The 21,398-nt window shown below is 40.0% G+C and overlaps 3 protein-coding genes across 4 annotated transcripts in view; 1 reads left to right on the top strand and 2 right to left on the bottom strand.

Moving 5' to 3' along the window:
* Positions 1 to 376: 376 nt before the first annotated feature.
* On the bottom strand, positions 377 to 20,108 carry LOC130406827 (GTPase IMAP family member 9-like). The gene is made up of 3 exons (XM_056612486.1): positions 19,998 to 20,108; positions 19,701 to 19,779; positions 377 to 1,425 (listed from the first exon to the last, which is right to left on the bottom strand). Exons 2-3 carry the CDS (start codon positions 19,717 to 19,719, stop codon positions 731 to 733), a joined length of 714 nt encoding a protein of 237 aa, XP_056468461.1. The 5' UTR covers positions 19,720 to 19,779; positions 19,998 to 20,108; the 3' UTR covers positions 377 to 730.
* Positions 9,645 to 18,949, top strand: LOC130406816 (uncharacterized). Of its 2 annotated transcripts, XR_008904537.1 has the most exons (6): positions 9,645 to 15,488; positions 15,662 to 15,747; positions 15,889 to 16,965; positions 17,100 to 17,255; positions 17,930 to 18,022; positions 18,180 to 18,949. XR_008904537.1 is itself a non-coding variant. In XM_056612462.1 (5 exons), exons 2-5 carry the CDS (start codon positions 15,946 to 15,948, stop codon positions 18,498 to 18,500), a joined length of 1,590 nt encoding a protein of 529 aa, XP_056468437.1. In that variant the 5' UTR covers positions 9,645 to 15,747; positions 15,889 to 15,945; the 3' UTR covers positions 18,501 to 18,949. The 2 variants fall into 2 exon arrangements, 1 of the variants encoding a protein (XP_056468437.1); XM_056612462.1 differs by having other exon boundaries at positions 9,645 to 15,747.
* The window catches only part of LOC130406824 (GTPase IMAP family member 9-like), a 175,915-nt gene continuing 164,183 nt past the window's right edge, over positions 9,667 to 21,398 (bottom strand). The window contains exon 3 of the mRNA XM_056612479.1: positions 9,667 to 9,850. The gene's annotated coding sequence lies outside the window, so the exon portion shown is untranslated. The remainder of the gene's footprint in view (positions 9,851 to 21,398) is intronic.

The raw sequence follows: 21,398 nt of genomic DNA, 5'->3' as shown, positions 1-21,398 counted from the left end.
TACAATTTAATAGTAAAATAAAGATGTTATAACATCAATTCATCTCAACACATCGGCCTGGCCTAAAGGAAAGAGCAGATTGACTGCTTAAAAATATTGTGTTGGTCATACTAAAGAATGATTTTTATTTAGTTAATAATAACAGTACAATAGTACATAAGGAACTTCATGAATTAAAAAATGGCCTATTAAATCTCAATCGCAATATTGTTCAAAATAATCGCAATTCGATTATTTCCCCAACTTCTCTAGCAATACCTCTGCCGCTAAAGTGATCCCCTGGCCTGGCTATTGCCAGACTCGTAGATTGCACGTTGGTCTGGTTACAGCAGACAATTACACAATTACATAGATTTCTGCTGTAATTTTCTTCAGCTGAAGATGCGTGATCATCGGGCGTAGTTCAACAGTCTGTACGCAATTGGCTGCTTGCCGCCGCTTCCATGTCGTCATTGTGTTAAACCAGCAAATAGCGCGGGGGGGGAAGCAAGCTAGGTGATTGGCTCCCGTAAAAACGTATCGGAAGCAGAAAGAAATGTATTGCCCTTCTCAGACCCTTGTGCAGTGCGATGCCGGCAGAATGGGCGGGGCTAACCAGTCTAGTGATCCCCCCCCACGGTTAAATGTAAATGTAAATGGACTGCATATAGCACTTTTCTTAGCGCTGGCGGTTAGTGGGGGGACAAATAAAGTGCTAAACCTAGTACACAAGCCGCCACAACCACCGCAATCAGCACAACCATCCCCATTTCCCACTATTCCTTGGATTGGTGTAATACATTCCACCGTTGTCCTCCACAACCTTCTCCACCTTACTCAGTAGCTCATCAACTTGATTCACATCTATTTTACGGTTGTTGAATACGTGGTACCTGCCTCCACACCTGCGAATCAAAGCCTTGAGCCTAGCAGGTGCGAAGGCCAGGTACTGCTCCAGCGGCTCCTCCAGGTCATCTCCCCTGGTGAACAGCACCACCGTGTTGTTGCGGACCGCCGCTTCACCAAATACATCAGCCAATATATTGACGGCCAGGTTCTCCCCCTCTGGGATGTGTCCCACCTGGACCACCAGGAGGAAGGCGTGTGGGCCGGGGTCCGTCAGGGCCAAGCATTGGCTGACCTCCGTGGTGATCTGCTCCTTGGACAGGTGTGTGTCTCCAAAACCTGGCATGTCCACCACCACCACCTTCTTCCTCATCCTCCTCTTCCCCCCCGCCTCCTCCTCCACATGGTAGACATGGTTCTTGGTCCCCAGCTGGCAGACCTTGGTAACAGAGCTTCCGCTTAACTTAGACAGGAAGTGACTCCGGCCCAGGATGGTGTTCCCTGAGGCGCTCTTCCCAGATCCCACCTTTCCAATCAGGATCAGTCTCAACTCTTCTTCTGGGACATTGTGTACCATGTCTGGACACGGTCCCTTTGCTCCTGTGGGTGGAACATTGCACATGCTGCCCATTAAATTGTCTTGTCCACAAATTACTTTTTAAATCTTTGGGTGATAATCTAACACAATGCTTAGTAATGATATCATATGAATGGTATATTCCCAGCTTGAGAAATGTTCACTTTATAATTCAATAGGTCTAGTATTGGAATATCACATCCGGCCACTGGGCAACTTTTATCAAAGACCTTGAGACCTTGTTTTGGCCATGTGATTAGACAAATCCATTGATTTATAGATGTATTATAAGAGGCGGATCTCTATGATGACCTCACCGTGGAAGAATGAAAGAAACCGCCTGGACGTTGACAACGTCAAAGCAGAACTGAAGATATGTGTAAATATTGCAAAAGAGTGCACGCAGATTTACAGGCAATTCCTTGCCAACAAATAACTGCTAGAAGCTGCCATTAATGGGCACATATATCTAAAATAGACCGCACTATAGTTAATAAATGTAGCAATAAAAGCTTTGGATCCATGGACATGTTCTTATTGTCCTAATGTTTCGATTACTTTATGCTGAACTTTATGGAATTGAAAAGCCTAATTTATGCTTTTTCATCCATCCCAACAACAGGGTCTATGTACCTGTCTTTTCTGTAGGCCTACTACAATGCTGTGCAAATGGAAATAAATCACATGGACAAATGGTCCTGTAGCAGTTATTGAATTTAAGAAAATAAAATGGAATTTATAAGTGCAATCATTTATGGTATTTATAAGTTCATTCAAAAATACAATAACACATTTTTATAATTAATTGATTAACATAAAGGTACCGAAAAACTCAGAAAAAACCTGTGCAATATGTGTAATGTACATTTTGGATTCATGAGTCTATTCTGGTACCGAATCCTGAAAAATGTCTGTCTTGTTGGTGGAAAGCATAGACGTAGGCTGTGTATATAAATATATATATATATATATATATATTAGAGCAAATTTAACGGCGTTAAAAAAATTATCGCGCGATTAACGCAATTATTTTATTACAAAAAATGTAAAAAAATAAATAAAATTTTCTTTGGCTCAAAACAAAGAAGCATTAGCCTGACTCCTATGTTCAAATGACATTTGTTCAAAGCAGTCGTTTAATTGCACTATGGGCTCTTTTTTTGTATCGTCCTGTTTTGATCAGTATATGCCAATGTTGTTATCAATAAAAAATAATTTGCCCAAGGCAAGCCGATACACTTCACCATGTTGATAAGAGAATTAAAATGAGAAGAATTATGGGACAAAAAAATCAAGGGATATATAGCATAGAAAAATAATTTGCGATTAATCATAGTTAACTATGACATTAATGCGATTAATCACGATTAAATATTTTAATCGCTTGACAGCTCTAATATATATATATATATACACACACATAATTGTTTTTATGACAGACATGTGTTTGTGGTAATAATAAAAATATATATTAGCCCCCTATAGTTATGGCGACACATTAGTGCCATAAAGCACTCAGGTGATAAAACATGCATTCGGGCGTCTTATATCATATCACACGCGTAGATATTAATTGCGAACGCGCAAATTATCTCTGCGCGCGCGCGCGCTCAGAGCGCTGCTCCCCGAGCGAGGAAAACAGCTCCTCGAGAGCATTACCTCGTTGCAAGCGAGAGCGGGAAATAACTTCGGTCGCACAAAACAGCCTCAGCCTCTCGCGAATGATGTTCTGCTCTCGCGCGCAAATTTAGTTTTGGCACTATGGGGAGGGAACCAAGGCAGGACGGGCTTGCCTATGATTGGCCGTTTCTGAAGCGCAATATTTGATTGACAGCCCTCCTCAGCCCTCCTCTCATTCAATTCTGAATTGTACAGTAAATGGCTGAAACGATAGTTACGTATTGTAACTCTATAGGTTCTATGAATATAGGCGCAGCCTATGTGAACAATCAGTCATTATTTTCTAATAATCGTTAATCTTTTGTTTGATAAATACGTTTTTACAACATTTTAATTATCCTCAAAATGAAGAATGACGCAAATAAAGAGTAAACATATTTATTAGATAGCCTAACATTTCACATTTCTGTAAAGGCACATCTATCAAAAATACTTTAAGAATTTGTTTTTGTTTCGTAAAATAAACAAGACTGATGTTGGATATCAGTTATGATATTTTAGTTATTTTAAAATTATTTCATTTATCCTCAATGTGTATTGGCAAATCAGATTTGTCTTGAAGCGATTGCGATTCAGCCTACGCATAGCATGCACGCACACTCACCGGCAGAACAACGACGAACTAGTTCAAAAGTGGTCTGCAGATATACAGAGCATGTCTCACGTATCTTAAATCCCCCCCCCCCCCCCCCCCCCACGCACGCACACATTCTTTTTTTCCCTGACCTACGTCAGACGTGTTATTGTGGTAGGCTATATATTATAGTAGCCAACTTGGAGAAAAGGTGGTTTGAATTCATTTTAAACAGTGCTGTCTTTTCCTATTTTTGAAAGGAAGCAACTTTTCACCTCCCCTTGACCCGCGCATGGATCGAAAGAGCGCTTGTTTTAGTCCATCTTCGGAAAATTGCAGTTTCACTAGACGCTACGGGGCAGGAATTCTCGACGTCGGTTAGGAGAAGGGGAATCGAATTAATTGAAAACAGTGCTGTCGTTTCCTATGTTCTAAAGGAGGCACATTTTCATCTCTCCTTGACGCGATGACGTTTTTCACAAAGGTTAAGGAAAGGAGGAATAAAGCTAAGGATATTTGACATTCCGTAGAGCCCCCTGACGACGTTTTCCACAAAGGTTAAGGAAAGGATGCAAGGTTAGTCGATTTGACAATCCGTAGATGCCCCTATGGGTGGAAAAGAAATAGCCCCCAACACTGTAAAAAGTGTAACATGCAGTTGTTCATTCAAACTAATAACTGTCATTGAAAACAGGATAAAATTATTGATTTGATTGTGTAACTCATTCTTTATGCATTTTGAGACACCAAGTTTGATTTCAACTGAACTAAATATACGTCCAATGGACACAAAACAAAGTTTTTGATTTCTCTCAAACTATTTTTTTTTATTCATGACCTGAATGTAATATTTTTAGTTTGAGTCGAATATTAATTTTGAATTTGCATGCAGTCGGAGCCAAACCTTTTATAGAAAAGGAATGATTATTTTTGGAAATTGATTTGCGAGTTTGCTTTACCAATTATCTATTGAGAATAGATTGTCTTCATATAAAAAAAAAAACTAAACTAAAGTAGGCTAACATTTACAAACTTTTCCTTTTAATACCCCAGGGGAATACATGAATGGCCTCGACATTTTTCGATTGGTAGTGATTTTCACCTCTTGAAATTGATTCATTTTCATTTTGAAAGAAACAACACATGGAAGCAATGGAAAACGCCATCTCTCGTTTGGTTGTTTAGAACAGAAAATCCGGTTGCCAGGACAACGTGATGTTTTCACTTTAGTACTCTATTTGACTGGAACTACTTAGCAGTTCCAGTTAGGCCCCGCAAAGGTCTTGTACGGTTCGGCCTTCCGTACACACGAAGCCGGCGAATCCGCTGACCGAAACCGCAAACTTCTGAAACCACCCTCGGAGGTGGTTTCAAATCTACCCGGTTTCGTTTTGGATTCGTGTGAAACCGACTGAAACCGTAAACCATGACGTCATCGCGCCTCCCCTCGACCTCCTAGCCAATGGCTCTTAAGCCCGCGGAGTCTCAGTCTCTTCTTGTTTCATTTCTTCTAAAATAGTCGGTTTCCGTCAGACGACTAAAATTCACCGTTGAATCAACGTGGTGGATAGTCGTTATCTCGACCGTCGGAGAATGTCGAAAATACTATGTTGTTTCAACGATGATTTGCGTGCTAATTTTCAACGTAATTTACCACACGTTGAAATGGCGTTGAATTGAGGTTGTAACGAATATTAGCAATTTTCCTGATAGTTCGATTGTCATTTTGTAATGAGATCAATTAATGCTTATCCTTGTAGATAATCTGCAGGTATGGCCATTGAATGTTGCAGCTACAACTATTTCTGGCAGGAAAACTGGTCTATATACTTTTAGCAAGCTCACACAAAAAGCTTTCACAAATGCAATAAAGATCACTGGTTAAGAAAACCTCATTACAACAGTAGCATTTGAGAGGGGTTAAAACACATAAGCTGCAATTTAGAAATCGTAGTAAAGCGATGTAAACACCATGAGATCTACTCACAATTCACATTAGTTCAGATCCAAAGTTAGTCATAAGATAAGCCCCAAAGCCCACGAACCTCATTGATTTCCACGCCCCTATTCTTTGAAATAATTACTCTAGAGTTTGGCTTGACAAAGATTAAGGTTTTAATACCCATTTGATTGTGTTTTTTGAAAACTGTTAAGGAATAAACAAACTACATTAATGGAAATGTGTTGCAAGGTTGTAATAACACAGAAAAACAAGTTAACTTGAAATAAACAAACATACATGTAATGGAGCGGGAGAGGGAATACAGTAACCAGGGGTCAGCAACCTTTTCAACATTCAGTGCCAGTTTGACATTTTCTCGTTAATGTGCCATAAGAAACAATATATTAAATATTAAGCTGAATTGTGACACAGCGACCAAAAATATATCCAAAATATTAAATGTTTGTTATCTCAAACATCTCAAAGCACTACTTTCAGAAACGTATTCAAAAACCCATTTGCACTGAGAAAGGTAAATGTGGAAACATCTGCATCAATATCTTTAAAGACATGTACAGCTTTACAAAAAATATGTGAAGGCCATGCATACATACAGGCCACAACTATTTTTGATATAATTTCAGAACACTGCTTTCAGTGACTAATTTAAACATCTTTGCACTGGTAGGAAATGCCCAAAACAGAATAAAGTGGGGGAAAAAATCTGTAGTAATGATTATGCTGCCAGGGAAGAAATTGAATAAAATATATTTTTTTTCCCCAAGTGTGCCAATGTAGTATGCAGTATAATAAACAATGAGGCATAGCAAACACTTAATGAATGGCTTCAAATTACATTCCTCAAACATAGATGTGGACAAAGGAGATGCATGAAAGAGGCAAGTAGTTGTCCTCATCTCCGTAACAAGATGGAAAAATGTACACCCAAACAGCAGAGGTGCATTTAAATCGATGGGATATGTGAAATGGGCTTTTTTTGTACCAAAATCAACTGTAGATGATAAAGACTGAACCAGAGGATAGCACACTGTTTTGGAGAAAAGCACATGCTGGAGCATCGCTTATAATTTGATGACTATATGCTCTGTAAGGTGACCTTGGGTGTCTTGAAAGGCGCCTCTAAATTAAATGTATTATAAAGGAGCACACCTTAGAGGTTTACCTCTGAAGGTTCTCTCAGCAGCTGGGTGAGGTCATCGACAAATGCTTTCAGGTAGTCATACATCATACAGATTTTTGGTACCCCTGTGTTAAAACAAAAACTTGATACTGACAAAAGTAATGATACATCAATCTTAGTAATCAGACTTTTTATGGAATTTTGGAACAGAATAATTAAGCAATATCACACGAGAGGGAGTGCTGCTGTACTGAATATCAGCACGGCTGTGATTCTCTTCGGCACTCGGCCAACGGCCTCGTACCTACGACCGAATCCCAGCCGTAGTACAACAGCACTCCCTCCTGAGTGATATTGCTTTTATATACAGTTCAACAAGCACCATTCATTAGTTAACAATAATAATTCACAACATATTATGATCAGATTTCTTTGGTTCATTAATGATTCATTTGGCTCCGCCAACACAAATAGATCCGCAACTGGACTGAACTGTTGCCAAGCAACACATAAACACATTAGCATTACATTAGGTTCCCTTGGTCCTCTTCTGGCGACCATTCTTAATTCAACTCCAATGTTATTCCTGGAAACATGTTCATATTTGCTGTGCAAAGTTAGCTGCAATCTAAGCAACAAAAAGATTGTTAATAACATTAACGGTTATGAGAACACCCGTAAAGCGGAGCGATACGTGTGTAGTTAAAAGACCCAGTGCTGATATACTCTATATCAGCACTGGAATGCCTCTTGTCCAATCAAATTACTTGGTCGGAACTGACTTGGATAATTTGTAATAATCTTCATCTTCTGCCTCAACTTCTTGTAGTAGAGCTTCTTGGCCTCTTGTGTACCCGCTGAGCTACAGCCTTGACAACCTGATAGTGCTTAATTTCATAATGCATTTGATGGTGTTGCCTTTGATTCACAAATTCTCCATTCAGCCCACTGCACGCATTCTCCTTCATCTTCTGCAAGACACAAATGCAAACATAAGAAATGAATGAGAGAAATCATAACACTTAGATTTATATGCCAGTTTACGTCTACCCGCCTGTCCAAACAACAGTGGCGGTTGTCATATTAAATCTAGGCACCAAGGCCACATACAGCTGATGCTCATGAAGTAAGGCAGATAAGAAACTGATAACTACTGATTTCTCCTTTCCTGGCACAGTCCTTAACATATGTAATGAGGCTAAAAACTTATAACATTACATAACTGATGACCAGTCTAATGACCGTGAAATTTGCAGGCAGTATCGTATGATGTATGCACAAGCTAATATGCTTATCAGAAAATTTGGTATGTGTGCATCTTCTGTGAAAATAACACTTGCTGCTTCTTGCTACAAAAGAAGCGGCATTCAATTATGGTATGAGGCTACAACTCAAAGTGCCTAGATGGAGTAACGCAAGCCTTCCGTTTGTGAATGTTGATGTGCCAACTTGTCCTGCTGTTCTCAGAAACCTTATGTATAGATGTATGTGTAGACTACTGTGTCTTGCAACAAGTAAGGGATAATGGACCACGTTAGACTATCAAAAGTTAATACACGTTCTAGATGATAATGCGGCCCCAAAGCGGAGGGCCGATCCAATGTGTTGGGGGCGCCCCCTGGAGGTGCCCTTAATTAATTAATTAAAATATACGAAACAAGCGAAATTGAACCAAACATGTTCCCAAATGGAACGGAGAAGGGAGGGGGCGGGGGATTAAAGTTAGGGCGCACTGAAACCCTCACCGTAGTACGCAGGACAATGCGACAAAGCCATCTATCCCACTCTATAGAAAATATCGAGATATATATCGTATATCACCATTCAGCCAAAAAATATCGGGATATCATATTTTGCCCATATCGTGCAGCCCTAATCTGAATACAGACGTCGCAAAACCTCTACATCCAGCTCTCCAACAAGAAGTTGACAACGAAGACCTTACGGTAGGGCTGAACGATTTATCGTTTTCTGATCGAAATCACGATTTCAGACAAAGCGATCTCGGGATCGCCAAAGACACGTTTTTTTTCGGTTTTACTGTGCGTTCACGCGTCAATGTAGAGACGCGAATCGGGCGAATTAATATAATATAATTGTATTTATTCTACTTCATTTAAGAATGCTCGATTCTGATTGGCTGGGAGGGGTGCATTAATCCGGCATATTGCCCGCTGATTTGTCGGTTCTACTTGCTGCTGACTGAGCACAGTAGATCAATACGCCGCTTGTATCGTTTTCTATTACATACATTTCAAACATGAGGTCCGTTGTAAAACCAAGGAGTGCATGTTTGATCGATCGTCATTAAAGCTGAGTTGATACGAATGTAACAACTACGTTGTTAAACTAGTGATCAGTTGCAACCTTGTGTGGATGCTATAGAAACGCGTTACCTACAGTTGAGCTAACGTTATGTGAATGTTGCCGTTTGCGACTCCCGGAGCTCTATATAATAGTATCGTAATATAATATTTGTATATATAATATCACGGCCAAAAGCACTGTGCACCGCCGGACGGCCGTAGCGCGGGGAGCTCTCATAGGGATTGGGCTTCTCGGGGTTTGTTTACCGGAGTTGCTATGTTTCCGGTCTTGTGTGTTCCAACGGTTTATTAGGTAGGCCTATCTAATAAATCTCTGTCTATTCAATACTTCATTCACTGCCTCTTCCGTGGTCATTACAATATTATGAATAGACTGCGTTGGGTTCTCCGACGTCTCTCCCTTTGTTGTTATACTCTAATGCACGAATTAACTTAAAGAGCCATCTTTGACTGTCTTAAAAAGCAGAAGTACTTTTCCAAGTTAAGACAGTCAAAGATGGCTCTTTTAGTTCATTTGTAACAACTGCAATTGGTCAAGGACTTTAGTTTACATTTGTTTCTTAATAATACATTTAAAATAAATTCTTAACTTTAGTTTTCATTCTTACATTAGAGTAATGGCATGTAATGTTTTAAAGGTATGATGTCATGTTTGTAAATATTACTGTACATAATGAATATTGCACTGAAGCTTGATTTGAAGAAAATCGTGAAGAAAATCGAAATCGCAATATCTGCCAGAAAAATCGCAATGCAATCTTTTCCTGAAATCGTTCAGCCCTACCTTACGGATGGCACAAGCAGGCGATTTGTTCACTGATGCATTTCCAATGCAAAAACCCTGACCACCAATTGGAATGGAGACGCTGCAAACCCTCTCCATCCAGCTCTCCGAGAAGCAGTTGACAACAACGGAGACCCTACAGATAACACAAGCCCGTGATTTTTTCACTTGCGCCAAATTAAACGGTAAGGGGACTCATTTCAGACAAAGCATCTTTGCACTTTTGTTTTTTTTTCAAAGGCATCTGATGGGTTTGCACAAATAGGAAGTAGGCTAATTATATTTGAGGTTATCTGGCACAACATTGAATTGGTTATTGTTGGTGGCATCATTGCATATTTTTTTTTACAAGCAGTCGCAGTTGAAAGAACTAAAATATTACTGACTGGCTACACAAACTGCAGCTTACTGATGTTTCATGAATGGTCTTAGTGAGTTAATATTTATTTTTATGGAGTTTCTACAGAATTTGCCTGTTAAGAGTAACCTTTGCCCTTAAGAATTCAATACACGTCAACACAAAATAACCTTGTTGTCCTGGAGATGTTTTGAACAGGCATGCCAGTTTCAAGGCCCTCGGTCAGGACTCGAGTGTGAGACACTGCTTCAGGGACTAAAAGGGAAAGTTGCAAGAGTAAAAGAAAAACATCAGTTACACCAAATATGTCAAACCACTTGGGTGTCTTGACCACAGTACACATAATCATGTATTTTCTTTTCTCTCTTACTACAGGCTTTTTACAATGTATAATGTACTGCACAACTAAATTGCCCAAACAAGTTCTAGCTTTTGTGAGGGAAAATAACCTTGAAATGACAGGTACATGAATTGATCCTGGCAAAAACATCAAAATGGCACCCAAGCAAAATAACACAAATAAGGTAAAACGAACATGAACCTTGACGTTCCAGTTTCTGGGGAGCCTCGAGCGCGAGGTTCAAGAGCAGTTGACTGCTCGAGCAATGCACTGCTCCTGAACCAGGCGCACGAGCCTCCCCAGGGTAGATGCTCATCTTCCGTTGATGTCGTTGGCAACTACGGTCGTACTGACATTTACAGCAATAAGCTAATAATTATTTCATATTATATACAACTCTTGGTAAGTAGACTAACACGAATAGCGATCATGTTTGACTGTCGGTCTGTTAGCAACTTTAGTTAGACCATATTCGTTCATAGATGACTAACTAGATATACTAACTAACGTTAGCTTTATCATCAATGACATTCAGCTAAACTCTGTGCCAAATTTCTTATGGCTACTGCTATGCCAGGATAAGTTATTGCGGTTATCACAGCTGTGTATATTTAATTCACATTAACGTAGTCTGTTTATATTAGGCTACGTTCATATACGAGTAACATTAAGAAACAACATTGCTCATATGGCCAACTTAAAATGTCAAATTGCCAAAGAATAGCAGCTAAATGTCCGTTATATCAGAGACATCTATTGCGCTCGAGACATCGTTTGATTTGATTATCAAAGTTCATGACAGGTTCTAGAAGGACATTGATAAAATATTAACGATTTCTTGTTTACAAAATTGTTCGTTTGCTGTAGTACTACAAGTAATACCATTAATAATTAATAAAACCAGTAATTACCAATAATACTATGAATGTCATCCATTATATACATTTTAGTCCCATTTCCCAATAAATAACGTTGTTACGGTCACGTGACAACGGTCACGTGACACGCGCTACCCTGACTAGCAGCTGAATCCCGCGAAACCGTCGCGGGGAAATCCAAATCATTAAAATTATCAATTTACTACGGGAAATCGACCCGTGGACATGTCGGCCCATCTACATATTGTACCATAATACTAAATAAAACCAAATATTAATGACCCCCTTCACCCAAGCCTCCACAAGGGCAAGAAAAAAAATCGAATATATGAAGTAACGCGCTCAGACTAACTAGACTTCTTTATATAACTTAACTGCGTGCTGAATCCAACGTATCGTAATATTATTTCCTGAAAGAAAGGACAGCACTGTTGCATTCATAACTTGTAATCGCCAACAACGGACGTTTCCCTTTTTCAGCGTGTAATGGCCGTGAAGAAGCCATTACACGCTGAAGGGCGCGCGGCCCGAAACGTCCGTTGTTGGCGATTCAAAGTTTCGAAAGCAACCGAGTGCTGTCCTTGCTTTCATGAAACCATAATACTCAACAACTCCATTTCTAAATTACGCTTAATTGGGAAACAATTCTGCTGCTTACCTTGCTATGCCACATGTAAATCCCTTGGCTGTTGGGTGCAGCCTGCTGGCAACGACGATTAATGATTGTGCACACTGCACAGAAGTGCGCCCCCTGATTACAAATGCATTGAACCGGAACTGAAATCACACGCAGCCTCTATTTTTTTAACCAATCTGATCACAGTTGATTTAGTACACCAGGTGTGGCCATAATAAGAATGCATGTGCTTTTTCAACTTGAAGGGACTTTCAAATTATTACATAACTAAAAACGACATGTTATTAAATGTTAACATTCAAATACACATTCACACAGAATGCACGGTTTTAATCCTGTCAGATAAGCCCACTGCAAGCCATCTCATAAATAGTATATCTTAGTTTATTACAGCTGCCTGTAGGACCTTCTACACTTCAAAGTTAATGTATTTGTATATTTATCCTGAAATAGGTCCTTAATAGGCTATACATTATTAGAAGGGGGATTCTTCACTTGCATGTGAAAGGGTTAAATGCAAATATTCATTGTTGTCACACTATGCCATCAAAACTAACTTTGTGTTTTTTTTCTTCTTCATTTGCATATTTATGGGACACTGAAGACCATTCAAAGCTCACGGCAGAAAAGGTATCAAACTAGCATTTCATTATTCATAGCAGCAGATGGACTACTTATTTGTTTTATTTCTGTTGATTGAACCAACACAGATCGGTGTATGTAGGGAATTTACTATTCCTTCATTTGTTTTCTCAGGTATCTGATGTGGAAATGCGAAGACTGTAGCCTGTCATTTTCAGAACGATCTGAGCTACTGAAACATTACCGCATTGACCATAGGTTTCACGGTAGGCGCCGTCCTTACCCATGCATCCATGCAAATTGCCCCTGTTCGTCCAAGACATGGAATGGTCTACAAAAACATATTGCTAGAAATCATCCTTCTCAGGAGTCCACACAAAAGATCTCTTCGTTCAAGTGCTACATTTGTGACAACAATCAGCTTTCCACAGAGTATGATTTTTTTCTTCATATCAATCAACATTTGAAAAAAAATGAACAAGTCTCTTGTATGTTTGATGGTTGTTCATACAAAACAAACATATACAGCAGTTTCCGGACCCATAAATGGAGAAAACATCAGTCATGCACCGTTAATGACTTTAAAAGTGGAATAATTGTCACATCATCACTCAGTTCCAATCCTTCTGATTCATTGAACTCTGACCTGAATGAAGAAGAACAGCTGGATGAGCCAATTACTGAAGAGTCTAGAGATCTAGAAAAGGAATTTGAACTGAAATTAGCTTCACTTTTTCTTAAATTGGAACAAACATACTTAGTCTCCAGTACAGCTGTCAACGAATTGCTTGAGGAACTACAACATCTTATTGGAACTGACTCTGTGCCACTTAGTCTAAAAACAATTCATCAGGTTTTGGGAGATAATGATTGTCATGTGGAAGCATCTGTTGTTGAAGTGCTAGCCACTGTTCTATGTTCTTCACATCCAATTCAAAAAGCAATAGTGAAACAAGGCCCATTGTCTTCTTCTTGGAAGCGCAAATCGTATTATAGAAGAGAATTTGTTGTAGTGTCACCAGTGGAATATATTCTTGACAAAAGGAACAAAAAATCCTTACAGTATGTATCCGTGCTGAAAATATTGCAGCAGATTCTAAATTCAGATTCTATATTGATAAAGACTGCCAATTTGAAAGGGAAATATCAGTCACCGGAGAGTGATAAAGCAGTTTACAGTTGTCCCTTTGATGGTGAAATTTTCAGAAACAACACATTTCTGTCTAAAGACTGTGCAATTTCACTTATCCTTTATATTGATGATTTCGAAATATGTAATCCCATTGGGACATCACGACGAAAACATAAAATCTGTGCCATCTATTGGACTTTAGGTAATCTGTCCCCCGGTTGTCAATCTTCACTGTCATCGATACAGTTGGCTCTTCTAGTCAGAAGTAATGATTTGAAGGTGTATGGCTATGAAGCAGTACTCGAGCCTCTCATTTGTGATTTAATTTCCTTGGAACAGCATGGTGTGTTTTTGCCAAAGTTAGGGAAATCTGTTAAGGGAACAGTACAGTGTGTTATAGCCGACAATCTTGGAGCCCACAGCATCGCTGGATTTCTTGAGAGTTTTTCAGGTGGTCATGTATGCCGATTTTGTACAGCTTCCAAATCAGAAATTCAAACTAAGCAAGTAGACAGTGGAGCTTTTACATCAAGAACAGAATCCCTTCACGCAGACCATCTCAAAACCATCGAGGAACAATCTCTGAAAAATTTCTGTGGTGTCAAGAGGAGATGTGTCCTTTCTGAGAAACTCAGTCATTTCAAAGTCACTACCGGTTTCCCTCCAGATCTGGTCCATGATTTATTTGAAGGGATTGTTCCTGCAGAGATAGCTTTATGTCTGTCCATCTTCACATCTAAGAAATACTTTACACTTGCATATTTAAACGAGTCTATACTACATTTCCCCTTTAAGTGGATTGACAAAGTTAATTGTCCCCATCCAGTGCCATTGACCTTTGCATCTCGCAAGACAATAGGTGGCAATTCCCACGAGAACTGGTGTTTGTTAAGGTTTTTCCCCTTCCTTGTTGGCCAGAAGGTGCCTGTTGAAGAACCTGCATGGAAAATACTGACTGATCTAAAGGATATTGTGGACCTTGTTGTCTCACCTGTTCATACAGAGGAATCGATTGCATATTTGAATTTCAAGATCTCAGAGCACAGAGTACGACTTCAAGAGGTTTTCCCAGACTACAACCTGCTGCCTAAGCATCATTATTTGGAACACTATCCTCAACTTATTCGTAAATTTGGACCATTAGTCTGTCTTTGGACATTGAGATTTGAAGCAAAGCACAGTTTTTTTAAGAGAGTTGTTCGATATTCAAGGTCTTTCAAGAATGTGTTGTTGTCTTTGGCAGAGCGACACCAATTTCACATGGCACAGCAGATATTAATGTACTCTCAAAAACGTCTTCTGGAAGTGTCAAATGTTTCAACTCTTTCTGTTGATGTGTTGAAAGAGGAGATCGCACAAGCTATACGGCTGAAACACCCGACCGTGGACAATGTGTGTCTGGCAAAGAATGTCACTTACGATGGATTCAACTACAGAACTGGAATGATCCTTGCACATGGATCTTTGGCAGAGATCCCTGAATTCACAGAAATCATCCACATGTTGGTTCTGAAGGACAATCTTTTTTTCATTGTTCGGAAGCTGAGTGCGTGGCACTTGGAACACTTCAGGGCCTTTAAACTTGAAGTGAGCTCGACCAAAGACGTAATACTTGTGGCGCCAGATGAACTGACGGATCCATATCCGCTGGTGGATTACACTGTGGGAGGAGTGCGTTTGATTACCCTGAAGAGATATATTCAAGTTTAAGGTCTGCATTTTCTCTAAAACATCCTATTTGCATATAATTAATTTTACTAAAAAGGTTAAATGGGCACTTAAATGACACTGTAATCTGCACTTATTACAATTCAAACCTGTCTTTATGCCCACACAATGTGTTTGTGAATGTGAAGTAATGCTTTGGTCCTGTTGTGTGTAAAGACATCCAGGACGTTTTTGACGCCAGCCTGCACTTCATCGGTGGCCTGGGCATCACCATCTACATCACCTTCCTTCAACACATCCAGGTAATAACAGTCCTTAACCTTGCTTGTTGTTAGCCATGCTCAGATAGGCTATCATTCGGAAAAAATGCTTTTATTAATCTGTAGAAACCTGAGCGAGCTGATGCCATGTCTCTTGTATTTCCCGGTCCTTTGTTATTTTAGGTGGTATTGAAGCAGCTTTCTGGAGCCTCAGGCCGAGACGCAACTTGATTGGTCAATATGGCAAATCCGATACGACTCCTCATCTTGTTGAGTGACGACAGCTCAGTGAGGATGGATCTACCACTGGTGCCAGAGACCGTTGAAGAGCTCATTGAACAGGTCCAAGAAGCATGCCAACTTGTTGGATGCATCAGGCTGCAATACAAGGATGTGGACTTTGGTGGAACATTTGTTAACCTGAGCACAACCTCCTCGATCAAGGATCTTGCCACCATCAAGGTCATACCGCTTGTTCCTGATAGTGATATCATTCTGGAATTTATAGACAGTGTCTCATCTAATTTGAGTGAGCTAGACTCAAGCTCCCTCTCAGCACAAACTGATTCAGGTGACACAGTCATACTCGGCAGCAGCCCCTCCGGGAGACTCCGAACAGAGCCCTGGCCAAAGCAGTTCAACATCCCGACCTTCTCCTTTGAAACAGAAGGTCAACTCGAGAAAGGGAATGCTGATTACACCAGGAACCTAACTAGACTGACGCCTTCGTCAAAAATGCTGTCCGACATACTGGAAAGATTGGCAGAGAAGATTTTCTCCTACAAGGCATACCCCACTGATGCAGACTTGGGTGATGTTGCAGTGGCTCTGACAATTAAGCATCCCTGCCTGAGGCAATCAGACTCCTTCAATGAGAGCTACGGATGGAAAATTAGACTGAAGAGTAAGATGTGCAACTATCGCACTCAGCTGAAGTCGCATGGACTTGCATCTGAGCTCATGGTGAATACTCTCAAACATAAGTCACGAGAAGATCTCCATCCCCTCCCAGCAAAGAACAACAAAAAGGCAAGAAGAGGTGAGGCCAATTTCTATCCTCAGACCAGCATTGCGACTCCAGAAAGCCTGGAGCAAGAGAGAACATTGCTTCTGACTGAAGTAAAGAAGAGAAACAATGAGAAAACCATACGGGAGAAGATGGCCCAGACCTTCGACTTTAGGAGGCAAGAGGTTGTGGATCAGAAGCCTTCCATCGAGAACCTCATGGAAAGATGGCCAGCTCTATTCCAGATGCAAGAGGTATACCTTTCTTAACCTCTTCTATACTAATGCCTTAAAGGTAAAATAATGTTGTGTGGATTATAATGAATTCTTGTGCCAAGTTGGTCTTCTATAATAAAAAAAACAATTGTCCACTGCTTCCTCATGTACAGATCAATGCCGAGTTTTTGCGGGTTGCTGCAGTTCCCTTGCTGACGAGATGTATGGCCCAGCTGGACAAGTACTCCACGCAGCTACTGAAGATTATCAGAAAGAAAGGAGGAGCAACCAAAGCAAAAACTGCCACGATCCTGGAGTTTCTTGATCAGGTATGATGTTGTGTATAATTAACCACCAACAACAGTTAGCATTTTAACCCTTGTCTGATGGGGATAGGTATCCTTTTCCATTTTTATTTTGATGTCAGTGATTATGGTTATAGTCATAATTTGGCAAATGCTGCGTCTTTTTAAACTGTTGGTAGGGTGTGTGTGTGTGTGTGTGTGTGTGTGTGTGTGTGTGTGTGTGTGTGTGTGTGTGTGTGTGTGTGTTGGTCGAGCAGAAGGATGTGTGGGCTTTGCAATAAGCAGCAGGTGCCCTTCCTCTGGTGCAAACACAGTTGCATTTCAGGGGGTTTGGAGGAACAATACCTTGATTCCAGGTCAAATCCACATTCATCCACAGCACAAATTAGTTGAAAGCAGAGACATCCGGGATGAGAACACGTCAATGACCACTGGCAGGTCTTGAGAGAGGGCTGTAAAAGGCAGGATTGGCCTGACCAGGCAAAGAGCCATCCAGTCTTCCCTCTTCTAAGAGAGACTGTCAGTGGTCTCTGACATAGATGGCTCATACGTAGATGGCCCCTGTATGGCTCTGCTTCAAATTAATTTGTGATATGGATCCAATCGTACAAGCACCGACTGTTTGTGGTAGAGATGGGAATTCAAAAGCTTGCCTATCCTCCACATTGCATAGTAACTATTTTTCACTGTCTCTGCAGGAGGCAGATGCTGATGTCAGAAGGGAGTGTGTCCTCAAATCTCTTATCATCTACCTGGGAGAATGTGTTGAGGACCTGATAAAAGAATACACGGTATGTCCAGATCTGTTCTGTCTCTCAATGATGAGATGTAACTTTACTAATCCTGGGGGAAGCTTGACCGCTCTGCCATTGGATGTGGTAATTAGACAGGTGTGTCTCACTCACTGCAGTTGTTCACTTATACATGTTGTCCTATATTTTACCTCAGACGTCCCAGATAGATCAAGCCAAGCAAGAGCTAGACAGTACCACCATGGCGGTCTTCGTCTTCAGAGAGAACTCAAGCCTTCTACAACAGCCCAAAGAGATCGGGATCATCATTGATGGTGTAGAAGTCATCACTGAGTTGCCTTCCGTGGCAGCTGGAGTGGTAATGCTCTTTGGACTCTGTTATGCTCTTAACTTGGAATATCTCAAGGGGTTCAGGTTCACCTTTGAGGCTATTCAGAAGATCCTGATGGAGCTTGGTTCCAACAAGATGAGCCCCAAGATTCGCAAACTGAATGGTGAACTCCACACTTCACAGTAGTATGTGTGCCATGTGTACTTGTGTGTGTTTGCGGCATGCACAGTATATGCACCTGTGCTTGTGTGTCTGTGTATTAAGCTGCTACCCAGCACTTTAAAAGGGGGAGAACCTCACCGACAACTGATAGTAGTACTATTATAGTATGTTTATTAATTATTATTATTATTGTAGTATTAGTATGGTAGTTGCACCTAGCCACGGGTGCTGTAGCCATTTAAGATGTTATATTGTTGGGCTTTGAGCTTTGAGTGAATGTTTTGAATTTAGTCGTTTGAGGGTCAACACTGCTTCCAGAAAGCAATATTTAATTTAATTTAATTACAGTTCAGATTTGATAGAGCCTGTGAATAGGCCTACTACCATGTGTGTGTTTGTTCTGGTTAATTTGCTTGGTAGGCTTCTATTTTTTACTTATTTCTTAAAGATCATTACAGTTCATTCTCCTCCGTTACGGTTCATATGTTAAAGTTCAATAAATACATTTAAAGTTATCTGTTGGCCAAGGGTCTTTTTTTTATTTGGAAATTATAGTTTGGTTATATGTCAAAAAAATTAACTGGTGTCAATGCAAACCTTAATTCATGTTAATTTAGTTGAAAGTAAATATATTAGTTTGGTTCAACAAATGCAATGTTGAGAAAATCATTTGGATCAAGTTGGGTGAAGTGCAGCATTATTGTTTACATCAACATAAAATAATCAGGTCATAACAAGTGACTCAATTTAGATTCTGTGAAGTCAAATATATTAGTTTGGTTCAACAACTGAAATGTTAAAAAATAATTTGGATCAAGGCAAAGATTTAAGGTTGGGTCAAGAGCAGTATTATTGTTTACATCAACATAAAATAATCAGGTCATAACAAGTGACTAAATTTAGATTCTGTGAAGTCAAATATATTAGTTTGGTTCAACAACTGAAATGTTAAAAAATCATTTGGATCAAGGCAAAGATTTAAGGTTGAGTCAAGAGCAGTATTATTGTTTACATCAACATAAAATAATCAGGTCATAACAAGTGACTCAATTTAGATTCTGTGAAGTCAAATATATTAGATGTGATATCTGGACATCATTTTTTTTAATTTGAGCACGGTTATACTTTTTTCAGTGAACCTACGGAACCTTATCTAAATGTTCATGTCAGCAACAATATACGATTCACTTAATGAGTGAGCTTCTGAAGATAAATCCACCTTACCTGACTCCATATTGAGCATTTCTTTCTCAATATTATTCTTTCCTACTGTCGTTTATCTGTTGTTCAGGTCAACCTCGCCCTAAAAAATCAAGAGGTTTGCGCAGTTTCAGATCAAGCAAAAATTCCGTTCTTCCAACTAATGACTTAGTTCAAGTGAATTCCCCCCAAAGTATTTCATTAACATGCCGCAAATGTCCTTCAATGTATTTTAATGGTCGCCAATGATGTTAATGCAATCCTTTGGGGAGAATTCACTTGAACTAAGTAATTTATTTTAACATAATGTAGGATACCCACCTCCGTTCAGTAGGACGCCCTCTTCACTTCTCCAGAAAAGAACGTATCCGCGCAGAGTAATGCTGCGATCTTTATAGCTCCATGGCTGACCGCGGTGGGTCCAGGCCGTTTCTCAATTCCTAACACGCATACTACAGACTCAATGACTTGCAAGTACGTACTTGGCAAGTCCGTACTTCAAGCACAGACTTGCGAGCACGCGAGTACGTAGGCCTACCTGCAATTGGAACTCGATGACGTCACCACCTCTGCTCGTCCGTTAACTGTGCTACGGCCTCATTTAGGCATAAACAACTGAACAATATAAACAAATGATATAAAACAAAATCCCAGCCTCTTTCACTTTCAAATAGTAGGCCTATGTAAATATTCTGAATGAATAACATTTGAAAAGATATGCGTGTCCTGTGTGACGGTCACAGGGTTGCCTTGTGGTGGTGGTGCTGCTTCTGGTGTGTTCTGTGTTGCAGGTTGCTGGTTGGTGGATTATCACCTAACGAGATGCAGCTCACCTGAGCAGGCTGGGCTCAGGAGCCTATAAAGCAGCCCCGATCAAGTGACTCTTTCTCTTCCTGGCCTGCAGCCCGATCCTTAGTTTCTGTTATGTTTGTTTGTTCACGGTATTCTTTAATAAATGTATTAAGCTCATCCAAGACCATGTGTGGCCTCCCCTTCAATGTTGCAACCGTTGAGCCAGGTTGTAACACCTGTCATGTGTATAAGCTATACACACACGACTTTATATGTATATATTTATATATTATATTATTATTATTATTATTATTATTATATTATATATTATATACATATATATATAAGTTAAGAGTAACTTAAGCTACAAATATATATATGACTTGATGAAATCACACCCCAATAACACACCTGGTGCACATTGGGCCATTAACATTAAAAGGGGGGTGATGAAGGTAAATTACTGAGGTAACATTGCTTGATTAACACCAGTGGCGATTTTGGTTTGGAAACTCTGGTGGGGCCCATGCAGGAAAATATTATAACGCAATCCAGAAATACCACATAGGCCTATTACTACCATCACAACAAAAAAAGTAGCAAGTGACAGAGGGGACCAAAATTGCAGCTGAATAATGCCATCACTAGTTGGGTGGGTCCCTGAGAAATTCAATGGGTCCCGAGTCGACTCCCCAGTTTAAAAAATTTGTTTCTTTTTTATTATTATTCTATTTCTTAAATTAAATTAATAGTGTTAAACTCCTTGATGGTGGTATGATATGGTTAGAGCTGGAGTACTCAACCGTTCATGTTTAACACTAGAAACGCTGGGCCATTATTACTTACTCCTAGCGCCGCAAGAGGCCCAAGTCATTTTAATGAGAGGCTGTGCATTTGCACATAATGATCACTAGGTGGCGCCAATGAGCT

This window comes from Gadus chalcogrammus, chromosome 17 (genome assembly GCF_026213295.1).
Source record: "Gadus chalcogrammus isolate NIFS_2021 chromosome 17, NIFS_Gcha_1.0, whole genome shotgun sequence".
NCBI classification, from domain to species: domain Eukaryota; kingdom Metazoa; phylum Chordata; class Actinopteri; order Gadiformes; family Gadidae; genus Gadus; species Gadus chalcogrammus.
This window is presented reverse-complemented; position numbering and strand designations above follow the sequence as displayed.

Coding starts and splice junctions, on each gene's coding strand:
- LOC130406816 (XM_056612462.1), top strand. CDS start 15,946: ATGGCAAATCCGATACGACTCCTCATCTTGTTGAGTGACGACAGCTCA. Junction 17,256..17,929: donor TCCTGGAGTTTCTTGATCAG/GTATGATGTTGT, acceptor CTGTCTCTGCAG/GAGGCAGATGCTGATGTCAG. Junction 18,023..18,179: donor ACCTGATAAAAGAATACACG/GTATGTCCAGAT, acceptor ATTTTACCTCAG/ACGTCCCAGATAGATCAAGC.